Source organism: Thermochaetoides thermophila (genome assembly GCF_000221225.1).
Source record: "Thermochaetoides thermophila DSM 1495 unplaced genomic scaffold scf7180000011806, whole genome shotgun sequence".
Taxonomy (NCBI): Eukaryota; Fungi; Ascomycota; class Sordariomycetes; order Sordariales; family Chaetomiaceae; genus Thermochaetoides; species Thermochaetoides thermophila.
The window spans coordinates 431,767-457,964 of NW_006383023.1; the positions used below are offsets into that span (position 1 = coordinate 431,767).

At 53.9% G+C, this 26,198-nt stretch overlaps 8 protein-coding genes across 8 annotated transcripts; 5 read left to right on the forward strand and 3 right to left on the reverse strand.

The window, feature by feature from the left end:
• Positions 1-2,264: 2,264 nt before the first annotated feature.
• Positions 2,265-3,294, reverse strand: CTHT_0001660 (uncharacterized protein; the record flags this gene model as incomplete). Its single annotated transcript, XM_006690652.1, has 3 exons — positions 2,265-2,721; positions 2,779-3,109; positions 3,168-3,294. The coding sequence occupies 3 exons, from the start codon at positions 3,292-3,294 to the stop codon at positions 2,265-2,267; spliced, it is 915 nt and encodes a 304-aa protein (XP_006690715.1).
• A 5,224-nt stretch (positions 3,295-8,518) lies between these two features.
• Positions 8,519-10,552, forward strand: CTHT_0001670 (uncharacterized protein; the record flags this gene model as incomplete). Its single annotated transcript, XM_006690653.1, has 4 exons — positions 8,519-8,810; positions 8,870-8,903; positions 8,957-9,737; positions 10,148-10,552. The coding sequence occupies 4 exons, from the start codon at positions 8,519-8,521 to the stop codon at positions 10,550-10,552; spliced, it is 1,512 nt and encodes a 503-aa protein (XP_006690716.1).
• Positions 10,553-11,698: 1,146 nt separating this feature from the next.
• On the forward strand, positions 11,699-14,887 carry CTHT_0001680 (uncharacterized protein; the record flags this gene model as incomplete). Its single annotated transcript, XM_006690654.1, has 1 exon — positions 11,699-14,887. One exon carries the CDS (start codon positions 11,699-11,701, stop codon positions 14,885-14,887), a length of 3,189 nt encoding a protein of 1,062 aa, XP_006690717.1.
• Positions 14,888-16,364: 1,477 nt separating this feature from the next.
• On the reverse strand, positions 16,365-19,062 carry CTHT_0001690 (uncharacterized protein; the record flags this gene model as incomplete). The annotated part of the gene is made up of 2 exons (XM_006690655.1): positions 16,365-16,394; positions 16,486-19,062. The coding sequence occupies 2 exons, from the start codon at positions 19,060-19,062 to the stop codon at positions 16,365-16,367; spliced, it is 2,607 nt and encodes an 868-aa protein (XP_006690718.1).
• A 1,141-nt stretch (positions 19,063-20,203) lies between these two features.
• On the reverse strand, positions 20,204-21,339 carry CTHT_0001700 (putative GTP binding protein; the record flags this gene model as incomplete). The annotated part of the gene is made up of 3 exons (XM_006690656.1): positions 20,204-20,551; positions 20,600-21,162; positions 21,219-21,339. The coding sequence occupies 3 exons, from the start codon at positions 21,337-21,339 to the stop codon at positions 20,204-20,206; spliced, it is 1,032 nt and encodes a 343-aa protein (XP_006690719.1).
• Positions 21,340-22,211: 872 nt separating this feature from the next.
• On the forward strand, positions 22,212-22,678 carry CTHT_0001710 (mitochondrial 54S ribosomal protein bL32m; the record flags this gene model as incomplete). Its single annotated transcript, XM_006690657.1, has 2 exons — positions 22,212-22,572; positions 22,626-22,678. 2 exons carry the CDS (start codon positions 22,212-22,214, stop codon positions 22,676-22,678), a joined length of 414 nt encoding a protein of 137 aa, XP_006690720.1.
• Positions 22,679-23,187: 509 nt separating this feature from the next.
• On the forward strand, positions 23,188-24,410 carry CTHT_0001720 (putative antiviral protein; the record flags this gene model as incomplete). The annotated part of the gene is made up of 4 exons (XM_006690658.1): positions 23,188-23,190; positions 23,238-23,274; positions 23,392-23,958; positions 24,007-24,410. 4 exons carry the CDS (start codon positions 23,188-23,190, stop codon positions 24,408-24,410), a joined length of 1,011 nt encoding a protein of 336 aa, XP_006690721.1.
• Positions 24,411-25,331: 921 nt separating this feature from the next.
• CTHT_0001730 (uncharacterized protein) lies at positions 25,332-26,060 on the forward strand (the record flags this gene model as incomplete). Its single annotated transcript, XM_006690659.1, has 2 exons — positions 25,332-25,784; positions 25,923-26,060. 2 exons carry the CDS (start codon positions 25,332-25,334, stop codon positions 26,058-26,060), a joined length of 591 nt encoding a protein of 196 aa, XP_006690722.1.
• Positions 26,061-26,198: the final 138 nt, after the last annotated feature.

Below are 26,198 nucleotides of genomic sequence, written 5' to 3' on the forward strand. Positions count from 1 at the left end.
ATATATATATATAAGAAGAGAGAGAGAGAGAGAGAGAAGAGAGGGAATAGAGAGAGAGGTTGTACGGCCAAGAGAGGTGAGTTTAGGACTGCAGATGTCCTAAAGCACCTCAGCGAGAGGGCGAGTCGGACTTCAACTTGATATGATCATTTTTGCGCGAAACCTCCGATCAAATGTTATGGTTGGGTGTGGATTGACGGTGGGAAGAGCGGAAAGACGGAAGAGTGACGTCGATGACAGCAACAGCTCGATCCTCTCTCTTTTGGAAAGCCAGGAGAAACAGCGGGCGCTGCTCTTCGGGCTTCCGAACGATGGCAGACCGAATTGGCTGCGGTGAGTGGCAGATGGGAAGGGGGATGAAGAGCAGAGAAAGAGAGCTTGTGGAGATGGACAAAAAGAAAAGGCAAGCAGCGGCGTGATGCATGCCTTTTGTTAGAGGGTCTCCGTCTCCTGCTGGGTCGTGCACAAGGGTGTGGCTGCGTGGAAGGTTGCCCAGCATCCAGCGCTTCCTCGTTTCCAGTTTGGTCGCTGTGCGCTGTGCTGTGCGGCCTGTGCCCGGGCTGTGGGCTGTGAGCTGTGGGCTCTGGTGGTAGGTCTGTGGCTGCACTGGTGTACTGTCTGCCAGTTCCACGTTTGACAGCAGGAGGCAGGCGGACGGTGGGGTTTTTTTGGGGGGGAGGGGAGAGGAGGGTTGGAGGGGCTCTGAGGCGCTAACTGGTTCTGGAATAGTTCAGGTGGATCCCCGGACATACAAGGAAAGCCGAGTGGGATGATGACGGAGGGGGCCGGCTGCGACTGAGCACTTACAGCATGTAACCACTTGAAATCTCCTCCACAACGTGATCCGGAGCCTTGGGAAGCTCTGGAATAATCCGGATCAGTGAAGACCTCAAGGAGAAATGCTCACTGATCGGCGAGGTGAGGATTCTCGAAAGTTGAGGCTCGAGTCGATCTCCGAGATGAGTCCGAAGTAGCTTGCTAAAATTAACCAAGAACCTGGAGGAAACTCGGGGAACAGGGGAAGAGGTGCCAAGCAGGAGGGATGATATACGGGGCAAATCTGAGATCTGATTTGGGAAAATGGATCTGGGAACGTTTGTGAGCACAGATGTTGATGTTATTCTGAAAATGCGTTAACGCGGGTGTAGCCGCGACATGTTTTCGTCACCCAGCTGCAAGCATGGTTCTACATGGATCGATTACAGAAATCCTACCCCGCGACTACACCACTTTGCTGGAGGGTAGAAGCTGTAGAGCGGGTTCGAAAGCCGCTGAGCACAATCATGCCACTGACGTGGAAAGTGGTTGAGGTACCCGATGTTTGAGCCGCAATCATCGATCTGATAAAACATTATTTTTCCGTTAAAACCCTCCGTTAGGGATACGAAAGAGTTTCATTCCACTTTGTTTCCCCCCTTCCCCCAAACTTAAAAACAAAGTAAAATAAAATAAAATAAAATAAATTTCCTTCCCGTATCTCCTCCCGTATCTACCGTAGAATCAGGCAAGGCTCCAGCATATCTACGTGTCGGCGCCAGTTGCTCTGGGAACAGGACGACGTTATTCCAGCTTGCTTTGCTCGAAATTGCCGACATCTGATCGTCAGGACGCGCATCCTCGTAGATCATATGCAAGTACTTATCACTCCCAACAGCTTCCTGCCCAAAGAGAATAGCCCTTTGCCAAATAACTGACAGTCAGGCGACGGATCGGATTCGAAGGTTCGACGCGTCCCCGCAAGCACCGGCACCCCTCTCACAGCCCAAACTTGGCTCTTGGACGTCGGATTTGTCGTTTCAGAGCCTCCTGGCGCCGGACGTCGATAGCGTGGCAGCCGAGGGTTGGCGGCGTTTCGAAGCGAGATGGGGTAAGAGCCAAGCGGGATATCATGTTGCAGCAACGGCACTGGATGTATTAAAGGCACCCAAGCAAGCCAAAACTGCATTCGCGCCAGATTGGATGCACTGTACCCCAGATCCATCGGCATCATCTGGGGGAGCTGCCGCATGACTGGCTCATTCCCGCGACGTTGGGGGTTGGCGCGAGGGTAGCGTTGTAGTTAACCTAAACCCTGCCTTCATTTTCCTCGCAATGATCGCGACTCTCGAAATTTCCCATACCCTTTTAAATGAACCAAGGTTTTTTTTTAAAAAAAAAAAAACAGCGTTTTCCTTTTTCGTTCCATTGTTGCAATAAAATGACTTCATATTCTCTCATTACGTATACACGAACTACTAAAAAAAAACCAATCTTCACCCTCAGCCCTAACCAATCCTCCCCGGAACATACGGATGCCCGGCACTCAATCCACCATCCACGGCCCACGCCTGGCCATTCACATAGCTGGCCTCGTCGCTCCCCAGGAACAGCGCAACCCTCGCGATCTCATCGGCATGGCCCGCCCGCTTCAGCGGGTTCAGCTGCCCGATCTTGTGCGTGGTGCCCCTCGCCCGCGCATACTCAAAGACATCTTTTGTCATGCCCGTCTCGATGAGGCCAGGGCACAGTGCGTTGACGCGGACGTTGGTGCCTGCCAGCTGGAAGGCAGCTGTTTGGACCATAGAGACGACGGCCGCCTTGGAAGCGGAGTAGGGCGTGCTGCCCGCGTTGGAGCGCAGCCCGGCGACGGAGGCCGTGCAGATGATGCTGCCGGAGGGAGAGGGCTTGGAGGACGAGGTGAGCTGCATGGCTGCAGAGGCATGCTTGATTGCGAGGAAAACGCTTTGTTCTGTCAGTATTGCGTTCATAGTGGGCTAAGGTAAGTAAGCGGGGACGTACCTCAACGAATTAACCCTCATAACCTCCATAAATGCCTTCGCATCAATCTCTTTAAACACCACATTCGGCCCGGTGATACCCGCATTGGCAAAGAACACATCCAGCCGGCCGTAGCGCTTCACAGCATCGTCAATCACTTCCTTGACGGCCGCCTCGTCGGCGGCATCAAACTGCCGCACGTGGATGTCCACGCCGGGGTAATTTGCCTCGATCTCGCGCTTGTGAGCCTCCAGATGCGCGCCGTCAAAGTCGCAGATGTAGATGGCACGCGCGCCGTTCTCGGCGTATTGGTGCGCTGTGGCGCGGCCGATGCCAAGGATGGAGTTGGCGCCTGCATATGATATCAGTATTGACTTGACATAAGTTGGTTGGTGGTCAATCAAGCCTACCCGTGATGATGACCACTTTCCCGGCAACCCTAGGCCCCTTGGCCGCCACGCGGTGGACGGGCGGCAGCTCGCCGCTCTTGAGCTGGTTGCTGATGGCTTGGACGCGGCGCTGCGCTGAGTCGGACATGTTGGCTTGAAACAAAACTACAAAATCAAAACAAACAAAATAATCGATTAAGGCAGCGAGCAATCTAAGAGAAACACAAACACAGTTATGTAAGTCGGGAGTTGGGAAGCTAGATGTAGTTTAAGACTCAACTCCAACCAGGGGGTCCAGGTACTGTTTGGCTGTCATTCGGCAGTGCGACGCGGGGAAGTCCCCAGCAGTGGGCCGAGGCCGAGGTCGATTGGATGGGCACCTCGGTCGGATTCGCTGTTCCTTTCTCTCAATCTATCTACGTAGACTTGGGTTTAAATTTCCTCTATAATTTACAGAGGATTAATGGACCATCACTGTCATTAAGCACTTTTGTTTAATGATGGGGAGAAGTCTACGTTATCGCGTTATCGCGTTGTTGATGTGAGGTTGTCGACGTCGGCACTCGGGTGCCCCGACGGGCCGACACGCACTTCGGCTCCCATACCCCCCTCCCCCTTTCTATCTTCCCCATTTTTGGAGGGGGGGGGGGTGGTGATCTCAGCCTACTCCGGACCCGAGCTCCAATCTCCGTGAGGGGTCCGTCACCTACCCCCAATCTCGACTCTGAGTATACGGCCCATAACTGATGTCTATCTCTTTATCAAAGATGCTATAAGCCACGTAGAGGAGATGAGGATGGGTGATCTATCCAGAGAGTCCCTGAGGACATGCGAATCCATAAACCACAAAGATATTTGTCCATGGATGAAACACGAACCCATGGCGCCCAACCGGAGCTCCTCACTTCTCAGCGCTCAGCTGTGTGTTTGAGATCTTGAGTCGAGTCCTGGCCTTGTGACGAACAGCGATTCTCACACGCGCAGCCGGGTCTTACGCAAGATACTTGCCTATTTGTCTTACCTCAGCTTCCAGCCCCCCCCCCTCCCGGTTCTCTCCCCTTCCTTCTGATGCGCCAAGAAAAAGCGGCAGGCTACGCTTCCCGCAGTTGACTAAAGCTCTCTGAATCGAGGACTCGAAGCGGATGAGCATGTCTCGCTCATAGTCTTTCTTAGCGGTGAGATCAGGCATACCGCATGTCTGAGATGATGGGTGTTGGTGACCGGACTCGATCAGATTCGGGATGCTTCGATGGGCGGAGAAAAGCAGGAAGGCTTCTGGATTTGAGCGAGTGTCTCAGCCGGAACGATCGAGCGCATCAACGGGGTGGCGTCGCGCGGGTTAGTCTCCGTGATGTTAGACAATGGAGTGATGAGGGTTAGAGCCCAAAAGAGCAGTGTTTGTCCCCCTAATCATCAAGTCAGTGATGATTTAGCGAGAGAATCATCTTTCGCTGATCCTGGGAGAAATACTAAGTGATTGTCTTTCCGGACTTTTCAGGAGTGGGAAGACCCCCTTCTGCAGCCTCCTCCCCCTTTCCATAAGCAGCGGATATCCTGTCAGAGGCTCGAAACGAGGGGCCCTCTCTCTTAGAAGTCCTCTATGTTTCTACAATCCTATACTCCGCCCCTGAAATGGATATACCAGGTCCTTTTACGCGCTTTGGCCTTCGTATAACCACCCGGTGACGACGATCTCGGGAGATTTAAAGGGCACACAACTTCCTGGAACAGGATATAAACCCTTTCTTGGAAGAGTATTTGCCGATTATGATGGCTGAAGGCGACTAGCCAGCATCCCCGAGAGAAAGAGAGAGAGAGAGAGAGAGAGAGAGAGAGAGAGACGTACGAGAGAGNGAGAGAGAGAGAGAGAGGAACCTTGCTGTAAGGGGGTTCAATTCATCAGGCACACGCCCATTGCTGGCTGGCTCTCGGGATCGAAGCGCCCATGAACTCGGGATCGCGATCGAATCGGGTTCTAGAAGCCCTATCTCCTAATAATATCCACTAAAAACCGTTAGTAACTCTCATAAGAAACAAAATCTGCCGAATGAAGAGCAGAAACACGAGCGCTTGTCATACAGTGGCTGTTTGCTCACCCTTCGCGAGGTACCTAGACTGGCAGACAGCATTTGATGCCGTTAGCTTGGTATTGTGACATGATGCCGAGTGCTCGGCGATCACTAGGTGGCTTCCACGTTTTCTTGTGGGTGAGTCAGTGTCCGGGCGCTGCAGTAAACGGCGTTGATCAGCGGTCATTGCGGGAGGGTGCCTCGCTGGTGGCCGTTCGGGTTGGACGAATAGCAGGAGGACTGAGTAGTGGTAGGTAAGAGGTTGGGCTGTTCTGCGCTGGACGGCTGGCGAAGAGCAGCTTGATGGGTTGAGGGCGGGAGATTGTGTCAATATTAATGTCTTCACAATTTAAGACGACCTCTCTGATTTTTCTGACAGTTAATCCGAAGCAATGAAGGGGCCATCTGCTTCCCAGGGACCGTCGCAGGATACATGAGCCGAGCAAACATCCAGCATACACCCTAACATCTACAGCCTTCAATGCACATTCTTAGTGCTCACCGCCGCCTAGCTGCAGCCCGATGACAAGGCAGCCAGCGAGTTTTTCCCTTTCGAGGCTTCCAACCTCTTCCTGCATATTCGGCTACGAACATGCACACTCCCGCTTCCTCTTGGCCCAACCATTCATGAATGATCCTCATTAACCTAGATCCCTGCTTCAGCCTTTTCCTTCACAGCTGACTTGGGCTGAGGAGCAAGGCCAAGGTACGGTGTGGCAGCGGAAGGGGTTGGGATTATCTCATCCAGAATCTTTCGAGAATGTTGTCGATCACCTGGAGGAGAAAAAAAACACGGATTTTCCCTGAGTCTCACGGAAAAGCCACCACCAACACCACGCGAGCGGTGTGCGGGGAAGGTTTGCTTTTTCTTTCACTCACTCACACTCTATCTGTCTGTGTGTGTTTCTTGGTTTTGGCTTGAATGTTCTATGTGTCGGGACTGAGAGGACGGGTACTTTTGTTCGGGGTTGTCTCGGCCGTGTCCCCCTGCCCGAGACTCGGGAGCATATATGTTAGCAAGGGGAATCAGCCCCTGCCTAACCTTTAAGGACACAATGAAGAAGGATGGCATGATGCGAAAGCATGGTCTTTATGAGTCTATTTTTTTAAGCAAATGCTCGGTTGAGGGTACTCCCACCTGGTGTACGTCAGGCAAGCTTAGCTGGCCAACAAGATCAACGCCAGCCAACACATCGGAGATCGGATCGGATCGGGAAGATACGATGCTATGCGAGGCAAGGCAAGGCTCGGCGGGGACAATGTGATGTATCACAAGCTGCTATTTGGTGGCTATGGAATTTGTCAGTGTGAAAAGATGTTTCTTCAACGGAGAAACGGGAAGTTGAGCTGATGAAAGCGGACAAGAACAAGGAAGAAGGGTAATGACTTCTACCACTCGCCTTCAACACCAACCTCTGAAGATATGTAAACCGTGGCTTTATCAGCATCATTAGATAGACCATACAGTGTCAATTTACTTGGTATGGACAATCTTTCCCTTCATCTTCTGCTATCTCTTGCCTGAGTCTTATCGGAACCGAATCTTAGTTCTCTCATAGACTAGGTACATAGGTAGATGACTGCCACATCACAACCAGTGTTATCTCATGCAGGTACACTCTGATGCTGCCCGCATAGCTAAACCGAAAGGGCCTCGGTGCTCAAGGGTCGATGGGATGATGGCAGGAACACAAGGACCATACTGTCAAACAAGACATTTCTCGCAGGTTAGACCCACCCGATTCACCCTGAGCACAAACCTTTCGTGCGAAAGCTATATAGAATTGGGATACCTGTACCGTGGGGTATACCAGGGCCGTTGTTTTATTTTTTTCTAACGTTAGATCTAAGAATGGTAGGTGAGAGATGTGACGTGCATGAGGATGTATGGATAACTTCGTTTGCGTAGTCCAAAGATCCTGTCAACAGGACGACAGAAGATGATAATTGTAACTTAAACTGATGATGTCTTGGAGTTCTCAAAAGAACACTTCCAATCAAAGCTGTCATTAGACCTCCTAACTGTTCCAAGAAATCCGCACGATACAAGTGAGCAGCTGTCCGCAGCAGCAGCAGTAGCTAAGATCAGGTAGAGGACGACATTGAGCCAGAACAGGTACAGAATCATTCACCTTTGGAGCTCCCTTTACTTACTCATATCAAACTTGCTAACCTGGTCCCTGACATAAGGATTAAAACCGGGCAAGCAACCGGTTACATGCATTACCCCCCCCCCAACAACAACATCGAGCCTGTCCTCTTCCAGCTTTGCCTTGTATGGGGAACAGGATTCGGACAAAGTCCCCGTCCTCCTTCTCTATTTTACTTACTTGCATCGTCGAGTACTTTCTGGTATAACGGGTACGAGCGGGACACCGCAGAAATGGTGTGACCGGTAGCCCCTGATCCTACGCAGCTTTCGACTTCGGTTATCTCTGACAGAGTCTGTCACTGGGAGACCAGTAGATGGAGACTTTTGTTGGATGGGGGAAGGCTATTCAACTCCCTAATCTCTCCATTAGCTGTGCGCCTAGGGGAAGTATCTCCTATCTCTGAAAGTTGGATAGTCAGGTGCTCATTAACCCCCTTTGTTTAGATACCACCTCTCCTCTGCCCTCGCTATCAGGATTCCATTCATTCTCTGTGTACCCCAAAACCATTGACTCACTACGCATCCATCGATTGCGCACACAACATCCTCTGTACTCCCAACTCTCTGTTCTGCCCAACGTTACCCAGGTACTCCGGTAAGTACCCCCACATGGCCGTCTGACGTTTGTCCTTTTTGCGTCCTGCGTCCTTTTTTTTATTTTTTTTTTGAGCATCCATTTACTTTGGTACTCGAAGACGGACGGAACGGAAGGGAAGGTACACGGCTGCACAAGGCGGGCAGCAAGATCTTGCGGGACTGTACTGCGTGTCGTCGGCAGGGTGCTTTAGACACTTGTGATTGATAGGGGTACGATGAGGGAAGGGGGAGGGCTGGACGGGATTGGGGTCGCTTTTTTAAGGAATGGGGTGTCCTGGTTTTTTTTTTTTGTACGTCAGCTGAAGTTTTGCTTTTCTTATTCTTGGTTTGGGAGGTGTTGCTGCCAGTGGAGTTCGGTCAGCTTCAAAACAATTATCGTATAGAGGCGCTTGAGGCTTTTGATACGATCTATATACGCTGAGCAAAACGACATCGACTTGGCCGCGAGCTATGCCCCTTTATATCTACAGCCTCAAGATCAGTTGACACCTAACTCACCTTCACCGAATACCTAATAAACCCTAACTTATACCATCCTCCCTAATAAAGACAAAATGGATCACTTCTCCTCATCACCCTCGCCCGAAGACACCTGCCCCTGCTACATCAACCCATCAGCCATTCGCCCCCAGCGCTGGCAAGACGACCCACAAGGCTGTCTGCGCAGTTGTGAAGCACAATTCTTGCAGTCCATTCACCAAAAGTGGAGTCTATCCGACCACTGGATAGATGGCTGTCAAAAACTAAACGGCACTGGCCCGGTGCGCGGCTTTTGGGCCCTGTACTGGTGCGATGCGACGTTTTGTGGTGTGGGTATTGACTTGAACGGGGGAGAGGGGCAAGATCGTGAGTGTTCTCAGCGGAAAGGGGGATCAAAGAGGGAGTGAATATGCTGATAGAGATAGCAAACGTCGACCTAATCATCAGCACGTGTGCAAAGTAAGTCCCTACCTGCTCTCATCATCCCAACGAGCATAAACTAACCCTAAAAGCATCGGTTTCCCCTCCATCCTCGACCCCGGACCGCCCCCTCCAACCTTCCACTGCGCCACCTCCGCTGCAGACCTCGAGCGCTGCTCCGCCGCCGCTGCCGCAGACCTCCCCACAACCTCTTCTGCCACCATCCCCGCTAGCTCCGACAACATCTCCATCGCCGCTGTTCCAACCGACCCGGCCGACACAAACTCTCTCTCTCCCTCCTCGGCAGAACCAACCTCTTTCATCGACCCCCTGCCCACCGAGACGTCAACCACGTCATCAAGTCCATTATCAAGTCTAGGCAAAGCCGGCGTAGCAATTGGCTCTGCGCTCGCGGTCGTGGCAATTATCCTCTGTGCCCTGCTCTGCCTCCGGAGGCGCAAGAAACTCAAGAATGCCACCAACACAAACCCATCTACCTTCCCCGATGATGATACCCTCCCCATCCCCGGGTCTGGACACACCCGCAAACTGTCACGTGCTACCACCTTGATCGGATCACCCACGCCGTTGATCTCCCCTGCCAGGAGGGGTAGTACCAGAACCGGAGGGGGGAGGAAGTTCCTGGAGTCGATATCGATACTAAAAGTGGGGAGCAGGAGGAGGAGTGCGAGTGCCAGTCCTCCTTTGACACCTTTAGGCCCGGCGCCGCCCCCTCCGGCGGAGAGGTATCCCAATCCTACTGACGGGAGGTTGACGCCGTTGATGGTTAGGAGGGAGGGGAGTCTTGGGCAGATCCGTACTGCGAGGGAGGAGAGAGAGGATGATGCTGCTGCGCTGTGGCTTCCGATTCCTGTCCCAGGTGGGAAACATCGTCCGCAAAGGTACAATAGGGCGAGCGGGGGAACCACGGGAAGCAGTAGTAGCGGGAGTTACTATAGCGGGGGGTCGATAAGCACGTTGACTACACCAGCTCCGTCGCAGCATCCACGTCATGCCCGACACGCTCGCGATCAGACAACCATACCAACAACACCACAAGCAACAATCCCTCTCTCCATGACCCTTCCTCCCCAACCTCATCACCTACATCGCCCCAACACAGGATCTCACACTCCTCCCCCTCCCCCCGCCCCCCCAACCTCCCCCAGCCCTCTCACCTCCCCTAGCAGCAGCCCCTCCCCGACCATAACCCCAGCCCCAACCCGACTTCCACGACCACCACCGCCTCCAGGATACGATGGCATCACAGTCTCACCGATTAGCACACCTCCCCCGGGACCACCTACCTCACCACCGCCGAATCGAGCGTTACCTCCCCCTCCTCCTCCTCCCCCTCCTCCTCCTCCTCCGCCGCCGCCGCCGCCAAGAGGGAGCTCGAGGGGGAAGGGAACAGGGAGGAGTGTGTCGTCGCCGGTGAGGGGGCATCATCATCAAGGGGGGGAGGATCAGGATTGGGGGCTGAGGTCGAGTTCGAGTCCCGTGCCGGGACAGAACCCGGGACAGAGTACATTAGCGAGGGGTTATGGAGTGAGCACAAATCCATGGAGAAGAGAGAAAAAACTGGGAGGAAGAGGGGATCAGCATCAGCAGCAGCAACTAAGAATGCAGCAGTCGGAGGGAGGGTTGAGAGAAAGCTGGGGGAGTTGGGATGGGACTGGGAGGGCTGAACCAAGGAGATGATAAACATCATATAAGTAGAAGTTGCTGTGCTGTTTCTATTAGTGTATCATGATCTCAATAGAGTCCTCATCATTACCCAATCCCAGTCTAGTCCGTAAGCTGAACCCGATTCATCTAAACCGGATGTCAATCTTGGCAGGGGTTTATCGGGAGAGGACAATGTGCCGTTTGGGGGGCAGCGGGATCCGCGGCGCATGGAGCTTGGCGTCTGACGAGCGTGTCATGTAGATGAAAATCCACAGAATGCGGGCGGCAATATCTTTCTTTCTCATCTTTTGTGTGTGTGCCAGTGAGATGTGAGGGAGGGAAAGATGGCATTTGACTAATAGGAGGGGGAAAAAAAAATATAAACAGGAGAAAGCCGGTTGGATGAGAAAAGAAAGAGAGAAAATAAGGACAAAATAGATTTAATATGAAACTAAAAACCAACTATACAGAAATAAACGTTATCCAATCCTTCCGTCTCTGAACCGACTCTCCGCGATTTTGAATTCTTGAATGATCCGGCGAAGGCCACGGGTGACGCTGCAAAAGAAGCATGGTCGAAGCCGGCAGCTTGGATCGGTGGGCCACCGTTGTTGCCAGAGTCTTGGCGCCGCTCCCCAGGCAGCCAATCAGCGAGCCGTTATGACGCAGGGTCCACGTGCCGGGGCAGAGCTGGCTCCAGAGCGGCTGATATTGGCTCTGGGCCCCGGGGCCGCCCCACTGAGCCCCCACATAGTCCCATCGGCAGATGCATCCACTTGACACTCGGCGTCCAATCCGACGCACCTGCATCGCCGAGCCTGAGCCCGAGCCGTCTGGCCCAAAGCTTGACTGGACCTTGACGCTCGACACTGACCGTTGACGCTTGACTTGGCCCTGACGTTGTTGTTGCTTTGCTGCAATGCGACTTCATTATTCCTCCAACCACAACGTCAACGTTGACTTCAGCGACTCCGCTTGTCACCGACTTTCGATAAACTGCTTGTTTTCTTACGCAACCCTCTCGTAGGCCAACCCCTCTATCCGAATCTCCGTTGGAATCATCGACGTCGACTCGCCAACCAAAGACAAAAACAAACAATTCCCTCCTCTTTCCCCCTCCCCCCCTTTTATCTAAAAGGAAAAGAGTCAATAACCGGCCCGCTGCAATGGGCTCATCCACAGCCCCCGCAGCGGCGCCCCTCGAGCGCTCCGTCTCGCAGCAGTCGGCGGCATCGTCCACGACCAACCGTAGCCATCGCTCCGGCCCCCGTCGCAAGAAGCTGACCTGCCCGTCGAGTTCTGGCTCGTCCATCGCCGCCTCTGACAAGTCGCTGACCTCCTTCCCGTCGTTTTCCCCCGAATCGCCCCGCGAGTCGTCAAGTGCATTGCGAGATGACGAAAGTGCCACCGATTCGTTGACCATCAGCTTGCGCAAGACCTCGGACCAGACTATTCCACAGGATCAGCCTGATGCTCAGAGGAATCCAGAGGTTATTGTGCAATCTCTTTTGACCTCCGAGCCGCCAAGCCCGACGCGCGGTGCCCTTTTTGAAGATGACGTCCCCCTAACATCACACAAAATCCCCGGCAACCTGCACCACGCCGACGACGAACACATCCAGCGACTGATCGCCCGCCACGGCGCGGTCAACCTTGTCCGGCAGCTCGCCCAAGACCTGGCCCATCGCAACGCCCAAATGGCGAGCCTCCGCCGCCGGGCTGACGACCGCGAGCGCGCCCTGCGCAAGATCATTCTGGAATGTGGTCTATCGAGTCTGGATCTGGAGACCCGTCTCCGCGCCATCGAGCAAGAAGCCAAGGCCAATGGGAAGAAGACAGAGGACAACAGCCTGGCCGAAATGATGAGCGATGCCATGGCCGACGACCTCAGGAACCCGTATCTTGAGTCGCTGGCCGATGCGACAATCCGCGCCAGCTCGGTCCCTCTGTCGGGCGACACCACAAGGAGCGCCGGCGGCCGCGGCTGGAAGGAGTACCTCTGGGGCACGGGCGGCGTGAAGAAAAAGTCGGCTGTTGTGAAAGCGACTGCCCCCGAGCGCCGGCCCCCGCTGCAGGAGGACTTGTTCGTCCCGCCCAATGGGACTGAAACCCCCCAGGAGGCGAGTCGACCCGGCAGCTCGCACTCCAAAGACTCAAAGGATGCCGCACGCAAGCCATCCCTCGCCAGCCTCGCCCTACGCCTAGTCGCCGGCGGCGGCAGTGCTACCCGCGACGCCGAGCCCCGCGGCCGGGCAGCCAGCGCCCAGGGCGGCACAGTACGCACACCATCGAACGCAAGCATCAAAACGACAGCCTCATCTCGCTCTGTGTCCACCAACGACCCCAAATCCCTAATGGCCATGCGTCGTGGCCCCGCTGGTGCAGCCGCGATCCGCCCAATTGCGGTAGCCTCGCGCATGCAGGCCAGCGATAGATGGGACACGATGGCTACGACGCCGGAGACGGATTTATTAACGCGGTCGCAGAGCTATGGCCCGGTGGAGATGGATACCATATTGCCGCCGGAGGATCAGCCGCCTACGCTGACGAATGTTTACAACAATCATGCGGGGGCAGAGTTTTTGACGGACCGGTTTGGGTTTATATATGATCAGAGACGAAAGAAGAGGCAGAGGGATGCGGCGGCGCAGATCGCAAGGCATTTGAGGAAAGGGAGCAGGGCGGAGGTGGCGAATGGGAGGGGACCGTTGTCGCCGACGACGTTGTGGGACGATGAGCTTACGGGCGAGCCGCAGACGGAGGGATCGGCTGGCCAGGTCGAGGAGCAGGGTGATAAGCAGGGGAAGAGGTGGCAGGATTATCTAAAGATTGCTACGTTCCCAACGGAGTTACTCAGCAACATGCCGTCGATCGGGTCGCAGAGTTTGGAGGTGATTGAGGCGGCGGAGGGTTCGGTTAAGGCGCCGGGTATCACGCCCGAAGAAAGAGGGTTCTTGCCGACGGCGGCGACGACGACAACTGCGACGGTTGCGACGGCGATCAATAGCGAGGTTCAGTCGGAGAGCGATCAGGCACAGGGCACGCTGGCCAAGGAGGACGCTGATGCCGTGCGGCAGTTGCTGGAGAGCCTCAACCAGCTGCACGATACGCTTCAGAGAGAAAAAACCGTCCGCTGGAACGACTTCCTCCGCAAAGTGCGCGCCGAACGCCGCCGCGACGGCCAAGCTGCTGCCGCGGCCGCTGCCCAGTCCAACTCTTCCACTGCCGCGTCTGACCCCCGCCTGCAACGCGCCACAGCCTCCATCCTGCTCCCCGAAGCTCGGCTGGGCGACGGCGAGCTAATCGGCATCGCATCCCTCGGCCTGCAAGGCAAAATGGGCCGCGCAAAAGCGGCCGAATTCCACTCCCTGCTCCTCGGCGGCATTCCCGTCGCCTACCGCGCCAAAATCTGGGCCGAGTGTTCAGGAGCAAGAGCGCTGCGCGTACCGGGGTACTACGACTCGCTTGTTGCAAGGACAAAAGACCCCTCCGGGGGAGACGGCACGGGGGATGTCGACCCGACTACGGCAGCCCAAATCGCGGCGGACATTCCGAGGACATTGACGGATAACGTTTTCTTTCGACCCGGCAAGCCGGGTGTTGCTAGGTTGAGGGAGGTTCTGCTGGCGTATTCGTTAAGAAACCCCAGCGTGGGGTATTGCCAGGGCATGAACTTGGTCGTGGCCAATCTGCTGTTGATTGTTCCCTCCGCAGAGGAAGCGTTCTGGATTCTGGCCAGCCTGATCGAGTCCATCCTGCCGCAGGAGTACTTTACGCATACTCTGTTGGCTTCTCGCGCGGATCAGTCCGTCCTGCGCTCGTTTGTGTCGATGATCCTCCCAAAACTAGACGAGCACTTCCGCCGTCTGGGAGTCGACCTCGAGACGATGACCTTCCAGTGGTTCCTCTCCCTATTTACAGACGTCCTCTCCGCCGAAGCCCTCTTCCGCGTGTGGGACGTCGTCTTGTGCGAGCCCCACGACCGCGGGGCTTTCCTCTTCCAAGTTGCTTTGGCCCTCCTCAAGCTCAATGAAAACCTCTTGTTGAGATGCGAGAGCGCTGCGGAAGTGTACATGCTAATCAATCATGGCATGGTGACGGATCATGCGATTAGTATTGATGGATTGGTGCAGGCTAGCGAGGGGCTGAGGCGGTGGGTTAGGAGGGAAGAGGTAGAGAGTAGGAGGCGGAGAGCTGTGGAGGGGGAGAGGGGAAGGGAGAAACGGGAGGGAGGGATTGCTGACAGGGCGAGGGATGAGGCGGAGCGGAGAGGGTTTATGAATGTTGGTGGGAGCCAGCAAGCGACTGAGGGGCAGAAGGCCGCTGAGGGGAGCAGAATTCCCGCTGCGGCTTGAAGGGGACGGCGAGAGTTAACGGTGTTGATGTTGGCTTCTCGAGTCCTCGGTCTCTCGTGGGGGAAGCTGGCTGGCAATGGTCTACACTTCCAGGAATTAACGTTCTTGAAAGTATGGCTCTCTTCCAGTTTTTCCTCAAGGCTCATTCATGCAACGACTCCTTTTGAATCCATGTGCTGGGCTTTGTTATCAATACACAGCTGGGCCCTGCTCGTTTTAACCTCTCTCGACTTCTCTCTCACCTGGCTCGATCTAACCGGACACGACTGTGTCTCCAATACACCGCCTCAGTCCACCTCGACTCCCTCAACCTCGTCGAAGCATCACTACAGCTCAACCTGATTTCCTCGGCCAAGACTACGTTCCTGCGTCCCTAGTACGTTGCTCTAACTTTGATCATATATACTTCGACCTCTCATAGCGCTCCTCCGACCCAACCTACCAATTTTTTTTTGGCAACCAAGGCTGCGTCTCCGATTCACAGTCTATCTACCGTCGGGTATCCTCCACCTGGATGGACGTTTGAATGGATGATTGAATGGATGGATGCATGACGATACAAGCTTATGTGGTCAAACTGCTGCGGAAGTGAGCTCCCAATGTCTCATTCACTCACCGTGGCATGTGTGTACACAGTGCACTACGGATGCGGTAGTTTCATGTAAACTGGGTTCATTTGATAAATGAGCACTTCAGACACAAATCTTATACAGAGGCACGGATGGACGGATGAATGGAGTAGTCGGTAGATTAGGTACAGGTAGCTATTTCTTTTTTTTTCTTTTTTTTTAGCATACAGGTTTTTGCGATACCCAAGGAATTGGTTTCTTTCCTATATACCTACTATTCAAGCTGTCTTGTTTTATTGATCCCGTGCTATTGTTTGGACTGATCACAACTGGAACCAAAAAAAAAGTCCACCGGCATACCCACTACCTCAGTCCGGTGGAAGTTTGGGGAAGGACAGAGTCGTTTCCTCCTACTCGAGTTGAACCCCCCGACCTCGGGGTGGGAGGGTGGTCAATTCTTTGCTAGGAAAGATCTTCTCGGTTTGCTGACTTGAGTGAACATTTACTCCCGTGGTTAGGAATACACCAAAACAAGAATGGGGAGCATCGTCTAGCTTGTCTGCTATCCCAAGATGCTTGTTCTTCTACGGCTGTGCCGCGAGGAATCTACCTAACGTAGTCTGCTATAACTATATGGAATGAAGCCTAAGGACTGGTTATCCATATCCTGTAACGCTCTTTTTTTTTCCAGGCTAGTCCTATTCCACTGCTCCCTCGATCATCCTAGACAAAAACTACCGTCCTAATCCATCGTAACTAATCAACGTTCTCATTATCACAACGTTTTCGTACCTCTTATCCAACAGCCCATTCATCACTTATCCTACTTACTTGCCTTCTTCTTTCATCCTCGCTTGCTCTTTTTTTTTCCCTTTCCTGAACGGCAGCCCACCACCGTCTCATCTCTTCTACTTCTTCTGTACACCAGCCCAGCTGTTCTGGTCTTTGTATCCACCAACTTGTCCCATTCTTGGGCTTGTCGCTAATATACTTGCGTATCGAGCCCCCTTCGGCCGTGTGGTTCCTTACTCCAAGGAGGAGAATAATGCTGCCGATTTCGGGTGTGAAGCTGTCTGGGTCGAGAAGCACTGTTAATAGGATGCCCTCTTTATCGATCTTCGGAGTAGGTTGCTTCTTCTGCCCTGTATCCCCCCCTCTTGTGTTTACTCCTCCTATGGCAGACCCACCAGCCCTTTCACTACCTCCTTCGCTATTGTTCGAACCATCCGAGTCTTCACAAGGCCAAACACTGGCATCAGTAACCCTCACACTCCTCGCGCGATATGTCGGCCCCAAATGGTACGGATGGACATCCGACACCGACAAAACTACGGCAAGGGTGTTGAGCAGCCAGTTTTGTTTGTAAGGCAATGTGGGGAGGGCCGCGAGGGGGGTGAGTTTCACGGGCTGAAAAGGGTTATCGGTCTTGTAGGGGAGTTTGGCCTTGTGTTTTGGTTTGTGGACGGGGCAGTGGATAAGAGGGGGTTTAGGGATCGTTGCTGTGTTGGTTGTGGAGGAGGTCACGGCGGCCGGTTGGAGGGGTTGTGGAGATAGGCTTGTTGCGTTGTTCAAGATAACCGCTGGCTGAGGTTGTTTAACAGGCGGCTTCACTCTGGTACTGCTGGAGGAGGCCGTAGCTTGGTTCGGAGCTTTGAACGAAGATTGCCCATCTGATCTAGCCGTAGAAGTGTTGGGCTTAAAGGCCGCACCAGTCATGTTGTTGGGGGTTGTTGTTGTGGTAGAGGTAGTTGTGGCATTCAACGAGGTCATCATTGTGCTTGAGGGCTTCGAAGCAGGCCGACCAGCCGATGTGGCGGTAGCAGTACGGTATTTGAAAGTGAAAGTGTAATCCGTTTCGAGGCTGGTCACAGTCGTTGCTGCCGCAGTGGTTGCGCTGGTCGAAGTCATGCCTGGGTTCAATAGTTTAGAAAGAGGCTTGGTCGTGTTGTTGTTCGTGGGAAGAGTTGGTTGAATGGGCTCTGGAGCAGGTTGGGCAGTTTTCGCTGAAGTAGGAGGACTTGGATTGAGGAGAGGATTTGCCTGCGGGAGAGACATAGTCGGTGATATGACAGACGCTGGCTTAGCATCGGGCTTTGGCTTAGGCTTGAGGCTCAGGGTAGCCGTGAAAAACGGAGAATGGGTTGAGGAAGACGTTTGGTCAATGATATCCTGTCTGGGAGTTGGAGAAGGGGCTCTTTGCTGTTCACATGTTGTTTGGTCCTCGAGCGGCAGGGCCTCAAGATCAAGATCGTCGTCATCGATATAGTTTGGCTCGGAGTCTTGTTGTCTCGTCTCTTTCTCTTTGGAGAACTGAGCTACCCGTTGAGACGCCGGATGATGAAGTTGGGGGAATGGCGGTAGTGACCCTTGCGTAGAGGGAACCGTCGGTTGATCAACCTCGTTCCCTTGATCTAGGCACACTTCTTCGGGCTGGTCGAGAGCCATATTGTCCTGTTCCTCTTCATAGTTTGTCTCGCTCACTCCCTCTTTTTCCTTAGCCTCCTCCTCACCTTTCGTCTCTTGCATGTCATTTTCTTCATCCATCTCATCCTCTTCCATCTCTCCGTCCTCTACCGGTCGCTCCTCCTCTTCTTCCTCATCCATCTCCTGATCTTTCATGTCACTCACCTCCTCATCCTCCATCTCCACATCCTCATCCTCACTCCCTTCCACAAGCCTTTCTCCGGCATCCAACCCCACAATCCCCCTCATCTCCCTTTCCCTCTCCTCCCTCAAAATCTCCATATACTTCTTATCCCACCCAACGACCTCCATATCCCCGACAATCAGGAATATCATATCCCCTTTTTCCTCTTCCTCATTAGGAACAGTAACCACCTCCGCGCCCTGATCTAGCCTTACGTAGGCGCCTTCGTAGATCAGGCCTGAGTCGATAAAGACGTGGTATTCTGGTCGGACGAGCGCTTGAATGTAGAGTTCGGCGTCGGAAAGGAATAGGGCAACTGCACGGGGGCGGTAGCGGGAGCGTCTTCTTTTCTTTCGTTTCCTTTGGCGATGTTTTTGCTTGTGACTGCTTGCGTCATTTGTAGTAAAACTGACATCTGTCCAGCCCTGCCCTGAAATCGAAGGTTTGGAACTGCTGTTATCGTTTCCGTTGTCTTCCCCGCTCTCACGCTGACGATCTGAACCTCCTTCTGGTCCTACTCGCGTCCCAGCAGACCCATCCTTCGCACCCAATTCACCCATCCCTTTCCCATCCCTATCCTTTTTCACCTCACCAACTTTATTTCCCATACCCCTAATCCCTTCTTTCCCCTCTCTACTCTTCTCACCCTCCTTCGCCTCCTCCTCCTCCTCCTCCTCCTCCTCCTCCTCCTCCTCATCATCATCATCATCAACCCATAACTCCCTATCCATCCTTTCCACCAAAAACACCGACCCCGGCACCACATACCTTGTGCGTAGTATATCCCTGACGAGAGGTTTTCTTTTCACAGGGTTGTCTGGATCCAAGCTGACGATGCCATCCTCACTCTCTATGAGAACCTTCTCCGGCTCCTTACCCTTTGAGTTTGGGGAAGGGATGGTTGTGATTCTGACTTTCCGCACTTTTGATGGGGACGGGGTTGGGGGCGGTGCTGCCATCTTGGCAGGATTGGTGTATGCTTCCTCTTTGAGTTTGGGGATGAGAAAGGCTTGTAAGGTATGGTGGCGAAATTTGGTAGAGGGGCAGCCCCAAACGCTTGGTTCTAGGATAAGACTGCGAGTGGGTAGTGATGCCGGCCTCGTACTGCTTGCAGCGTGGTTGAGTCCGGCAAGGAATTATGTAAAGGGCGAGCTAAGGTCTAACATTGGCCATGAGAGTTCTGGTCGGTTTGAGTCCCTTCTCCCTACAAATCTTGTTCCCTCTCTTATTAGACAATGGATTTAAGTTGGACTCTAGAGACAGTTGAAGAACGCATGGCCAACTAGATCCATGGTTCTGCAAAATCTTATCTTAGAAGAGCGAGGATGGTTACACAAGGAGCCGATTCAAAGTAGTTGCCTACGGAAGTTGAGGATGAAGAAGACGGAGGTTTAATTCGCCGCGAGTAAGCCCGTCCTCGGCCAACCCTAACCCGGGATTTATCGCCGAAAGGAGAGGAGAGCGTCGCCGCACACGGCTTTCCTCAACACACAGTCTTGATCAGGAGACTCTATATAAAAACACCCTCCGTATTGGTATCAAAACTCACACCATCTACAAGAAAAAAAACCCGTACATCATGCTTGCATCGTCTGAGTACGTACGTACGAATTAAGTTTAACCAGGTCAGCGACCGCACCTCCTCTCGCAATCAACCAGATACAAGATACCAAACCAACAACAACAGGAGCAGAGATGCGAAGGAGCTTCCATGGCCATGGGTACGGGGGTACTAGTTGTAAATAAGAAGAACGAAGCAATAAGACTAAATAAAAAAAAAGTAGGAAGGGTAAAAAGCTTCACCAACAAACAATTTACCCCAGCACCCCCATCAACAGTTAACTCTTTAACAACAATAAAAGACAAAAAAAAGGGGGTATGATGTGAGACTGACACCTTTTAAAGCGTTGAACGTTACACGTTTGCGCCGCGCTCTCGCTTCTTCTTTAACTCTTTTTCCCTCCCCGCACCTCTGCCCCGTTCCCATCATCCCATCGTACGGTCTCCCGGCATACGAAAGGGACATTTACACACAACTGCCATGAATTAAGGGAGACTCGAACCATCTCAACTCGCTAAAGCAGCAAATAACTACCGCGCTCAGTAGCCATTCATAGTCTGCCGTTGCGAGCTGCGCGAGACCTCGCGGTCACGGTCGCCGGCGGACGGGCTGATGGGCCGGCTGTTGTTGGAGCTGTGGCCACCGGCGCTGCTCTCCTTGAGGGCGAGCAGCTGCTTGGCGCGGAAGGTCTCGTAGTGGATCTGGGAGGTCGTCTCGATCAGGTCCTGAAGGTGTGTGCGCAGCAGGAAGTTGCGCAGGTAGACGAATTCGCAGTGGTTCTCGTCCTCGACGTTGACCACGCCCCACCGGTTCTGCCGGCCGCGCACGGGCTTGCCGTTAACGATGATGGTCTTTTCCGAGCCGACCACCGCGAAGGGAATGAGGGACTGGAAGGTTAGCACGTCGTCATGAGATCACCTGGGAAGCTGGCTCACCTTGATCTGGTTGTTGAGCGTCCGCTCCTCCTCATCTAGCTCCTCGTTGTCATACGGGTACATCTTGAGGTTGTGGAAGGCAAACTCCTCGCGGATGCGCTCCTTGAAGGCTTGACGCTCCTCGAGCGTGAGTGAGTCGGCCTTGGCAATAACCGGCACGACGTTGACGACGTCAGACAGTTTCTTCAGCACGACGATGTCAATGGGCTTGAGCGAGTGGCCGCTGGGCTGGATGAAGAACAGGCAGCAGTGGATGCGGGTATCCTGGATGTAGCGCTCGCGCTGGGCGGTGAGCTCCTTGCGCAGGTAGGCCGAGTGCTGGTCCTTGATGTACTTGACGATGGGATCCCAGCAACGGTCGTTGTTGATAAGGTCGCCGTAGCCGGGCGTGTCGACGATGGTCAGCCGCAGGCGCACGCCGTTCTCCTCAATAATGTGCGACACCGCCTGGATCTCGGTTGTCGAGCGGATCTCCTCGTCCGGCGCCATACGGCCCTTAGAATCGATCAGGTGCGAGGCGAAGATGGTGTTGATCAGCGTCGACTTGCCGAGACCAGTTTGGCCTGACTGGTCAGCGGGAAGCAAGACAATGAAATAGGGGGGACGGAGCAGCACGCACCAACGCACATAATGTTGAATTGAAAGCCACGCTTCAACAGCTTGCGCTCGATCTGGGACGTGATGCTGTCGAAGCCGACATGGCTCTGCGGGTAGATAGTGGGCGGAGGGACCGACGCCATTGTGATTGATGACTGGTGAGACTGGTGATAGTTTTGGGGTGTTGATGCTGTGGTGTGGACGCGTCTACGTGCTTCGGCGGCGATCAATCGGTCAATGGGTCAGTCGACTCGATGTCGGTGGCGAGCAGAGAGATGGGAGATGGTATCGTTGAGATGCGAGATGGACGTGATGCACCAGGGAGTAGGGAGCCGGGAGATGCCAGAGTCCAAACACGGAGCGAGCCTGCGAGGATGCAGTGTGAACTGTGGATTGGGGAGCGGGTGAATGTCAGCGCCTTCCTGGGCAGCTCTCGTGCCAGCAGCTGGGGACGGGACCGACTGGAGACGTGGGAACGGGAGCAATAATTTCTAGCGTCAAGGGGGGGGGGGCCCTGGGGTCTTCTGGTCTCGCGAGAACCGGCTGGGGAAAGGGGGTATGTTGGCCGCTGCTCTACCAGTGGTAGCCTCTCCCCTGGCCTTCTCCTGTGGGCCACTCGTAATTGGCCTGTCCACGATGGTGGGTCCGCTTGCCAAGTTGCCCCAGGTACGCGTCCCGATTGGGGCTAGCTCGTCCAGCAGCTCGAAGTGAGCGTTCTTGGCAAGAGAACGCCCGATGTGGACCGTGCATCGCGGCAGAGACACCCCTGTGCGCCGTCGAGATTTGCGATGCGATCCGCCGACATTTTTTGGGTGACAAGAGTCTCTCGATCTGAGCCGCAGCCCTAACGCCCGTCGACACTCGCCAGCAAGGCATGCCGCAGCCCGTTCGCTGAGCCGGACCACGAGCAACTATCAATTGACGCGACGGCCCAAGTCTAACGTCACACGAACCACCTAGCCAAATCTGCCCTACCCTTTTTTAAACCGCCCAACATCCCACCAAGATAATTACAATGGCCGCCGTTCCGCTCCGCATCGCCGGCACGGGCTCTCTGTTCCCCCGCCTGCTGCCCTCGACTATGTTCTGGGCGACCCGGATGCAGCTCTACGTGCGGCAGTTCGCCTTGCCCTTCGCCCTGCCGGCCGTCCCGGTCGCCGGCTGGCAGATCGGCCTGCCAGGATCTGTCAAGGAATTGCTGCAGGACATCTGGGAGGGCATCCTCAAGGCTGTGCCCAAGAAGAAGACATCGCACATGAAGAAGCGCCACCGCCAGATGGCCGGCAAGGCGCTGAAGGATGTCACCTCGCTGTGCAAGTGCCCGGCTTGTGGAGAGCTCAAGAGGATGCATTATCTCTGCCCACATTGCGCGAATAGTAAGGAATATGGGGACTCTGTGTCCGGAAAGACTAGGCTGACATTTTTACAGAACTTAGGGGGCTGATGAACGAGGAGATTAAGGCGAAGCAGAACTCTTCATAAGGCAGTGGAAGGGAGGAGATGTGGTAGGGGGGATGCGGCGACGGCATGCGGCAGGGGAGAGATGATATCCAAGACGGCCAGATAAACAGGACGACATCCAGGACAGCAACCAGGACGGAAACCAGGACGGCATGTTAGCATAGAGTTGGCGATTATGTACATATACCTCTGTAACATTATCATGATGTGATGTACCCATATGCTCCAGGATGGTCTGCAGGGTTCGGGAACGAAATTGACGGGATTACGGTCAAGAAGCAAAAGTCGGATTGATCCTATGCTTACTGTGCTGCTCTCTTTATTTTTCCCTGTCGGGATGAAGTTTGGGGGTTTTGCTTTTCTTGAAATTTCAACTTCTCTCTGGCCTCAGCTTGCGCCTGCGAGGGGCTACCCCACCATCCCACCTCACCGGGGACGCGACCTGAATGTAACTTCGAACTGAACTTTAAATCTTCCCGACTGTCACCTCCCAAACACCAACAGCACACTCTCTATCCGCCTACTCAACCATGGTAAGCTAGATTGCGCTCCAATCTCCAAATCGAAGCTAACATCCCAGTCAAAACAATATCTCTCCCTCCACACGGTGGACGACGGTAAGCCTAGCCCCTCCGTTCCCTCCGTTCCCAGCTTCAAAGCTTCAGCTCCTACCTCCTACCTTGCTGCACAAACCTACCTCCCATGAACCTAACTAACCAACTAACGCTTCACAGCCCACCCAACAGACATTTTCGCCCTCGCCCCAACCCCAACTTCTCTCCTCTCCGCCGGCGGCTCGTCCTCTCTCCGCGTGCACTCCACGACCGACCCAACCTTCCCCCTCATCCAAACCATCCCCAACGCCCACAAGCTCGGCTGTCACCACCTAGTCACCGCGCGCCACGGCCTAGGGAATGTCGCGGCCTCTGTTGGCTTCGGCGGGGAGATCAAGATCTGGCGCAAAAAGTCTCAAGGGAATAAAGAAGAATGGGAGCTCGACTGGGAGATCCCCCCTACGAAGAGTAACGAAGACGGCGGGGTGTCGGGCGATGTGTGGGCCGTTGCGCTGAGTGCGGATGAGGGGTATTTAGCAGCGACGACCAGTGACGGAAGGATTGTGGTGTGGGATTTGGGGGCGCGCGAGAAGATCCAGACATATGAGACGGGGGCGAGAGGAGGGGGCAGTTTTGCGCTGTGTGTGGATTTGAGTCGGGATGGGAGGTTGACGGCGAGTGGACATGAGAATGGCGCAGTGTATGTGTTCAATAATGATGCGGGGAGGATGGTTTACTCTCTGTCAGGTAAGAATTCTCTACTCTCACCTGATGGAACGATGCTGACTTTCACAGGCCTCTCTAAACCCGTCCGTGCCGTCTCCTTCTCCCCCGGCTGTAAACGCCTCGCGGCAGCCGGCAACGCCGGCGTCATCGCCATCTACGACATGGACCACGGCGAGCACGTCGCCAACATGAGCGCGCCGAACCCTCGCCCGGCATGGATCACGTCTCTCGACTGGAATGATACGGGCGACTACCTCCTGAGCGGGTCCCTCGATGGCAAGGTGAAGGTGTGGGATGTTGCGAGGGGCGCGTGTGTCGCGACACATACTGAGACGGAGGCTGCGTTGTGGACGGTGAAGTGGTTGCCGAAAACGGAGAGGGCGCTCGCGCCGGGGATGGGGAGAGGAGAGATGTTTTGCGCGGCTGGAGCGAGTCGGAGCATTGCTTTCTACAGAGAGGCAACGGGTTCATAGAAGTAGAGTGGTGCTTGAAGCTGCTTGAGGGATGGATGATAAACTAATCCATGGCTTTGCTTTCTGAAGTAATATGGGATGGTATAGAGAAAAGAAAGGGTTCGCAGGTGAGAAGGCTCATGATGCGTTCGAGCTCACAGTATATCAGAGAGCTTCCGATATCCATGTCTCTATTTTGCAACGCATGCCGAATATTTGGGATTCTATTTTTTTTTGTTTTTTTTTTTTGGGTCGTCCTTCATCTTGACAACACTCAATCTCGTCACATCCCGATCTCAGTTTGAAACAGCCTTCGAGTCTCGACTGCCTATGGGCTCTCTTCACAAGGTGGCTCTCCAGATGACATTCCTTGCTCGGGGTTTCTACTTCAGGATATGAGAGAGAAACTTAATCACCAGCGTCCCGTCCAAATGAATACCACTTCCATGTATACATCATTGGACCATTGACTGTCAAATATCTCTAAATCAATGCAAAGGGCATCCTTCTGGATCTTCGTCAATGTCGAAGTTGTTGATGGTCCCAGACGTTCTCACAGTATTAGCACGGTAACAACATACTGTATTAAATCCAAGCTGCAGCCTCTTGAAAAAGAGTCACCTGACTTGGCGCACCTGCTCGCGGCTGCTGCCGGTTGCCCCGTCAGCGCCTGCCCGGACGACGAACAGGGTTCTAAGCGAAAACAATGAGCATTGGCAGTTCAAGCGGCGGTCGCCGCTGGCTCTGACTCTCATCCTTAGTGTGTGCCTTAGGCTTCCCTTTCGTTGGCAGGACATTCTAAAGCCTTCAATTGTAAGACAGAAACAATTTGTTCAATTCATTCCTCTAGGCAGGATTATTATTTTTCATAATCTCCCTTTTTAAATTGTCCCGTCCTGTCTTCCCCGACTCAACTGACGTCACACACTGTCATATTCAACAATGCCTCCCACCCGCCGCTCAACCAGATCCTCCTCCACTGCCACCGGCAGCGGCAGTACAAAGCACCAATCAACCCTCAACTTTAAGCACCGCGTCACCAAGCCTGTCTCCTCCACAGCCAAAGACACCAAAGAAAAAGAAACCAAATCCCCCGCCCGGGCGAAGAAGGAAATCATTGTCCCTGCTCCCGAACCTGCCCCCAAGGAGGAGCAGGATGAAGTAAAGGAGGAGGAAACTAATGAGGAAGTTAAGGAGGTGGAGGAGAAGGAGGTCAAAAATGCGAGGAGTGATCCTGAAAGCCGCGCCGCCAAAGTGACGAACGCCCAGATTGAGAAGTACTGGAAGGGGATTGAGGCGTCGCGCATGGCGAAGGAGTTGCATCGGAAGCATGGGCAGGGACTAAGTACGGAGGAGAAGGTGCTGAGGTATTTTGATGTTAGTTCGCAGTATGGGGTACGTCCTTTTACCCCCCCCTCTCTCTCTTTTTCTTTTTTTTTTTTTTTTGTTTTCTTTACGGTGGGAGGGGATTTTTTTTAAGAACTAACGATATGACAGCCCTGTGTTGGCATTACTCGGCTTAGACGCTGGCAGCGTGCTGAGAGATTGGGCCTCAACCCGCCAATTGAGGTGTTGGCGGTGTTGATGAAGGAGAAGGCCAAAGGCAATGAGGGGATTCAGAGAGCTCATATGGATGAATTGTTGAGCTCGACTGCTGTGGGGTCCGTGTGAGTGGTATAGGGGCATTGCTCTCAATGATGATGTGGAAGATGTGCCTGAAATGGATGGCTGCAAGTGGCTGATGCGTTTTGATTTTTGACGATGGGTGGCATTGGGACGGGCATATGTCGGGATGGATGGATACTTCCT